Genomic DNA, 7,035 nt, shown 5'->3' on the forward strand with positions numbered 1-7,035 from the left:
ATGGGAGTAAATCAACAGGTCTTTTCTCCAATGGACCCACTGGATAATTTCAAAATGCCTTTAGCAGTTGAACACTTAACCATTGTGTTACCAGGACTCTTTGCTTCAGGTTTACCTAAGTATAATTTACTTTCTGCAGATGTTCATTTCTATTGATGTTGGCCAGGTTTAAGTTTTTATACCAGAGTTTCTAAATATTAACACTATTGCCATTTTAGGCCATATAATTATTTCTTGTCGGGAGCAGTCCTGGGCATCGTATGTTTTTTAGCAGAATGCCAGGAATCTAACACTAGTGCCAGAAATACCTGCCTCCGGTTGTGAAAACTAAAAGTGACTCCAAGAATTACCAAATCTTCCTGGGAGCAAAATTGTCCTGTAACATATGGACCCTAATATAGACATATACAATATTACCCAATGATTATTCAAGTCATTCTAAGTGAAAGGCATTTTGTCAACCTGGATTGAGGATTAATCATGTAAATGAAAAGACTGGAAGTCAATATGAGGGTGAGAGGCAGATTTGAGTTTCAGTGTGAGAATAATGTCCTGTACTGTTTCTTAACCTGGCAACAAAGGGCAGTAATTATCATTCTGAATTGAAAACAGAGGTCTCATCAATAAGTATTACTGTGGAGTCTGTATGTGACAGATGGGGAAAGACAGACAAAACTCGTTCCCTTGAAAAGAAGTCATGTTCAGAGTCATAAAGTTTCCCCAGAATCGCCTTGCATAGGAATCCCTAGAGAGGCGCTGACCAGCTGGGGAAACCACAGCTTCTAAGAGGAAACACTTCCCTGACTTCCTCTTCCTGAATCTGCTGACAAGATGGGCCACTAAGCTTAGTGCACCCTGAACGCCCCCTAGAGACTACTCCTCTACTGACATCCTATGGGGAGGTTTTTGTCTGGGCTCACATTGACTTCCTCTCACTGTGTCTCCTGCACAGTAATACACGGCCGTGTCTTCAGAATTCACAGAGTTCAGTTTTAAATAAACTTGGCTCTTGGAGGTGTCCCTGGTGATGCTGACTCGGGACTTCAGAGTTGGGTTATAGTATGTGTCCCCATCATAATCTATTGCACCAACCCATTCTAGCCCCTTCCCTGGAGGCTGGCGGACCCAGCCCACACCATAGCTGCTTGAAGATAATCCAGAGACAGCACAGGTGAGGGATAGGGTTTGTGAGGGCTTCACCAGTCCTGGCCCTGACTCCTGAAGCTGCACCTGGGACAAGGCACCTGGAAACAAGGAGAAACTCAGTGAGACATGAGCTCAAATGCAGCATACCCAGACCTTCATGTCTTAATCCCTTAGACACTCACCTCTGGGAGCCGCTACCAGAAAGAGGAAAACCCACATGTGTTTCATCTTATTGTGGATGAGGTCCATGACTCCCAGAAAATATTCTCCGAGATGAAGAGGAACCTGAATTTAAGTAAATATGTTCTGTGATTTCCTCTGGCTGCTTAAGTGGGATTTGCATGTGGGAGGTGCATTTGCATGTAAAGGTGAAGAGAGGGGAAGGGAGGCCCCATTCTCTAACATTCTCACTGGATAAAAGATGCTGGATATTCCTTTGGGAGAACACAATCCTCTTCCTGGGGTTTTCACTTCACCAAGCCCTGGATTATCTTAATTCACACCAGGATATATTCTGGTCAGGGAGTCAGATGCAACCAAGAATCAAGGACACTTTTGGGAATAGAGTCAACACACCTCTACTCCCAACGCTAGATAGATAGATAGATAGATAGATAGATAGATAGATAGATAGATAGATAGATAGATAGATAGATAGATAGATGGATAGATGGATAGAAGATAGATCAATCGACACAGATAGAGAGATAGATAGATGATAGACAGACAGATAGATAGATAAATGATACATACATACATATAATACACAGATACATAGATAGACACATAGGTGAATAAATAGGTAAATTAATATCAAATAGTTACTACAACTCCAGGGCTCCCTGAATGGTCACATACTCATTCTGATTCATTTCACACCTGCGTTATCTCATGTTTATACTTTAGATGTTCCAAAGTGTTGAGACAGCAACTAAATGGACCAAAAACATCAAATTCAGACAAAACTGAGTCTAAAGTAATGTTTGTCATATACTGAAATGACTTTAAAAGACTCATTAACTTGGATGAATGTTTCTTCAACTGAAACACCTTTTCAAATATGTATATTCAAGGGTTACTGTAGGGAGGAATATCTTCATGCCAACCTAAAGTCCTTTTTGTTTTTTGGTAGGTTTTTTTTTTTTAAACAAAGATTAGATTTCTTCGTAGATAGTAATCATTCTTAGGGTTGTTACAAAGATCAGCAACCCCCTAGTTCTCATTTTTCCTAGAAGCTGAGTTTCTGCAACAAACTTCTGAGTCTGTAGACTACTTGAAGGAGAACTCTGAGCAACAGAAACCCTCAAGAACACAAACAGAGATTTGGCGCAAAGCCCTAGTTTACCAATATTTTGGGTCAGTAACCTGGTATTTGTATATAATTCATGCATCCTAGAAGTGTCATTCCTTGCTTTCTGAGTCACTAACAGAGGATATTGAATAGAGTGAAAATGATTTCCATTAATTTGGGTAGAATAATATTCATGATTCTTGGAAATACTGTTGTCCTCCAAATGGATTGCAGAAGGCATGAGTTTACCATTGCCAGAGGGAAAGTCCCTACACAGGAAGCAGGTCCCCCTGAAAAATCCTGCTGAGTTCTGTCCCGTGATATCGTATGGCACTGAATCTGATATTATGTCCTATCTCTGTTTCTCAGTGTGAAAAAATGCTTCCCATTCAAAGGGATGGTGAGAATCCTCATTATGTCTTTGTCAAGAGGAAGAAAAGATCATGGAGGAAACTGGAGAAGTTCCTTCTGACCAGGTCCACCTCATGCAACAGAGAATGCTTACTTTCTCTTCCTTGACTGCAGTGAGAATGTGAGAAATTAGTGGAAACAAAAACAAAAACAAAAAATAACTTGGTGGCAGATGAGTGTTGAAAAGTAAAGAAAATCACTGAGAGCTGTGAAAGGAGAGGAAACCCCTGATCCCAAAAAGATTGCCATCACCAGCCCGTTTCTGCACCTACTCCTAGTACTGGGTCCATCTTGTTCTGTGGATTGCAAGCACCTCCTGAAGCACAGCCCTCTCCCTCCCTCCCTGCAGCCTAGGCTTGTGTCTAGGCTCCCATTGCCTTCCCCTCACTGTGACTCACACATGATCATGTTCTTTGCCATTGCGGAGCTCAGGTGCAGGAATACTTGGTTTTTGGATACTTCCTAGGAGATGGAGAGTCAAATTTGGAGGGATGTTTATACACTTTTATGTCACTAAACCTTCCCCCAAAAAATACTGTCAAGTCGATTGCAACTCATAGAAACCTTATATGTCACTAGTACACATATATATCCATCCACTTTAGTCCCTTCCCAGTTGGGTGGTGGATTCAGTGCCAGCAGTGACCACTGGATGTGATGAAGAATCCAGAGAGACCTCCAGAGAAGGAGTGAGGGGTGAGGACCTCAGTAGTTCTGAGCCCGACTCCTACAGCTGCACCTGGCAAATGCCATCTGGGGACAGGAAAAAAAATAACATTATTGTCAAATATCAGATTGTTTTGTTGAGGAAATTTCTGAGATACTCACGAGGTGAAGTGACTACAAGGTGGAAGTACATCAACAGGAATCTCATGATTTTCTGGACAAGGCTTATAATTCTGAAGAACTCAGCATACAGTATGAAGTTTCTGGTTAGATTCTGACATTTAACATGGAAGGTGAAGACTTCATTTTCATGTGGGAGGCCCCAGGTAGAAATCATGGAAAGACCAAGTAAGCTCTCAGGTCTCTGATTTAGAAGCTAGAAGAAGCAAGTCAGACTCATTCCTCAAGAATGGCCTCAGCCTTACTGACAGCTCAGGGGCCCAGAGATGGAGATCATATATGTTTATATTCTTGAGAGAGCTTTGAAAATGGAAACATAAACTCTCTTCCCATGAGAAATGTCCTTTTCCTTTGATAGGGACACATCTAAGTTCTTCTTCTGACCCTTCTTTCAGGAACATTTTATTTGATATCGTCATCTTTTTTTATTCTATCATACAGTTGGGTGGCACTTGGGAGGACATTGGAGCAGGGAATATTATATGGGGCACGCTGCTCCAGGGACAGCAAGTATGGGGCCATTTCCAAGCTCAGCCTGTTGAGAGTTGAACTACCCTTGCAGGATCTCTCGACTCTTTCCCGGTGGCTCCTTACCTGTAGAATGGGCCTGGTGAATAGCTACTAACCTTGGATTTAGAGGAACATGGAGCTCTTGTGGCACAGTAGTTAAGAGTTACGGCTGCTAACCAAAAGGTCGGCAGTTCGAATCCATACCAAAAGGTCAGCAGTTCGAATCCACCATCCTCTCTTTGGAAACCCTATGGGGCAGATCTACTCTGTCCTATACATCACTATGTGTTGGAATTGACTCAAGGGCAATGGATTAAGTTGATGATAATTCTTCTGGTAGGATATACATAGAGTTTATATTCAGTGACAGTAAATCATTATTCATAACCATGAAGCACCTGGATTCTGACCTGCTGCTACTTCTAGCACAGATCTGGGAAGATTCTCCTTGCATCTGAATCTTCCTGGGCTCTGATCTGAAGGAGGAACATGAAGTGTGTCAATTCTCCCAATATCTCCAGTACTTTTGTGATTCCTTGTTCTCAGCTCGAATCTGTCTGCACAGTTCTGTGTGTGGGCTTTGCATAAGTGATCACTCGTGTAAGTAAAGATTTTCTATAATGTATTATTAGTATGAGTGCATCTTAGTGTCTGTGTCAAACGTTTCTGTTTGTGTGTACATTTGCTGAGCATTAAAGAGAAGTTTCCATGCAATTTGATCAAAAATTATAAATGCTTAGAGCAGGAAAGATTTATCATGTGTGTAGAAATGTAAGAAGACTATGGTGAGATGCTGTGAGCAGGTGAAAATGACAAAAAATAAGAAAAAAATCAAACTCTTCAAGCCCTTAGAGCTCTCCCTTTTCCACACCATGACCCAGATGGCCAGTTTCTCTGGGAGGCCTGAAACTGGGTTACGCATCCCATCTAATACCCCAAATATACAAATAAGAAGTCACTTAGTTAAGCCGAACACCACAGCCAGCTGTTCTAGGATTGTGGCACAGGAGACTAGATGATCTCAAGACCTGGGCGAGTCCTGTCACATGCTTCCTCCTAAATATGTACTTTTCAGAAGGAAGATTGTGTGAAGTGAGGCACTGGTGCATGAGGCTGTAGGGAATTCCATGGATGGAGGTACTTTGTAAGAAAGCACAGTCAGAAAAGACAAATTCATGGACTGAATAAATGTCATCACTCTGAGGACACTCTGCTCAAGACCAAACAGCATTTTCCTGTGTAAAGCACATCTACCATCTCTCTGTTCTTGTGTATTTAATGTGAGGCTGGTGTTTGTTCAGGTTAATACAGTAGGCTACATTCCTATGTATATTGTACATGTAAGGCAAATTTATTATTATCAGAGTTACCCATATGGAGATGATCTAACGAAATTCCACCAAATCCTCTATTCTCACCATGTAACAGAATCAATACAGGACTACATGAATCTTCCCATAAAGCCTAATACAGGAACAGTGAGATACTTCCCCTAAAACTCCCATTTTCTGTTACATTCAATACTATGTAGAGAAAGGATTAAAAAAAAATCCCTATACTTCAAAGTTAACTTCTATTTCTAGAATCAGAATAAAAAGGATTTCTCTGGATGTTGTTATTTGTGGGATTAGAAGAAATCTCAGACAGTGATAGGAATCTCCTTTATCCTTCCGTGAATCTACCCCTAGGGTGGAACCTGAGATCAATGGGTCCTGAGGACTCCCTGCTTACAGCCTCCTATCACTTTCAGGTGAAGTGTTTGCTGGACTCCCACTATTTTACCCCCACTGTGGGTCTGACAGAGCAGTATCTTCTCTGGTCCTAAGCATCCAGGCGGCTGATCAGGGTTAGTACCAGCAGCTGTCTTTCCAGGTATCCTGGCCATGGACAGTTGAGCTACATTTGTGATCAGCACAGCTGTTATAGCTAAGCATCCACTGCAGGCCCATGCCAGGCTCCTTTCTGATCCATCTTAGTCAGCAGACATCAAAGCTGCACACGGTGCTCTCTAGCTACTGGTCTTTCATGGTGTCTCAGGACACAATTCACTGGGTGAGAACAAATTATTTTTGGAGAGAAGAGTAAACTCAGACCCTGAAAGGAAACCCCAGATGACACAAGAAACATCCCTACCTAGCCTCTTTCTTCACCTAATCCAGGAGCCTATGGGCACTGAGCGCCCCTTGCTGATAAGTTCCATCCTTGCAGGAAGTTTGTGTCTGTGTTCACAATGACTTCCTCTCACTGTAGGTCCCTCAGGGTTCTCACGATATGCATTTGCAGTGTATTCTTCGAGTTGTCCCTGGAGATGTTGAACCAATCATTCACTGAGCCTATGCAGTGTGTGTAACTTCCATCATACCATATGAGTGTGTGTGTGTGAGTGAGTGACAAGAATTTCATGTCATGCAATAGAATCATAATTTATTTCTTTAGAGTGTCTTAAATTAAGTACTCAGCCTTGGGATACTGACCGCAAAGAACGTAGAGAGCAATGTGTGTGTGTATATGTGTCAGCAAGAATTAGATGTTAAGGTTTGACACAGTAACCACAACAATGGACCCAAACATACAAATGATCATAAAGATGGAATCCTCATGATCTATTTGTGTGTGTGTGTGCAGGCACTAAGGGTTGAAGAGAAGTTTAATAACAATTACTTAATATATACACACACACATATATAAATGTATATATGTATATCTATGTTTATATATATATATATAAACCTAACCCGTTATTGTTGAGTCGATTCTGACTCCTAACCACCCTATAGGGCACAGTAGAACTGCCCCATAGGATTTCCAAGGAGTGCCGGGAGAATTTGAAC

The 7,035-nt window shown here is 41.6% G+C and overlaps 1 gene segment (V, D, J or C); it reads right to left on the bottom strand.

Moving 5' to 3' along the window:
* Positions 1-828: 828 nt before the first annotated feature.
* Positions 829-1,417, bottom strand: LOC101361267 (immunoglobulin heavy variable 4-38-2-like). The segment is given in 2 exon segments: positions 829-1,244; positions 1,329-1,417. Coding segments are annotated over 2 exon segments (438 nt in total).
* Positions 1,418-7,035: the final 5,618 nt, after the last annotated feature.

This window comes from Trichechus manatus, unplaced genomic scaffold (genome assembly GCF_000243295.1).
Source record: "Trichechus manatus latirostris isolate Lorelei unplaced genomic scaffold, TriManLat1.0 scaffold00053, whole genome shotgun sequence".
NCBI classification, from domain to species: Eukaryota; Metazoa; Chordata; class Mammalia; order Sirenia; family Trichechidae; genus Trichechus; species Trichechus manatus.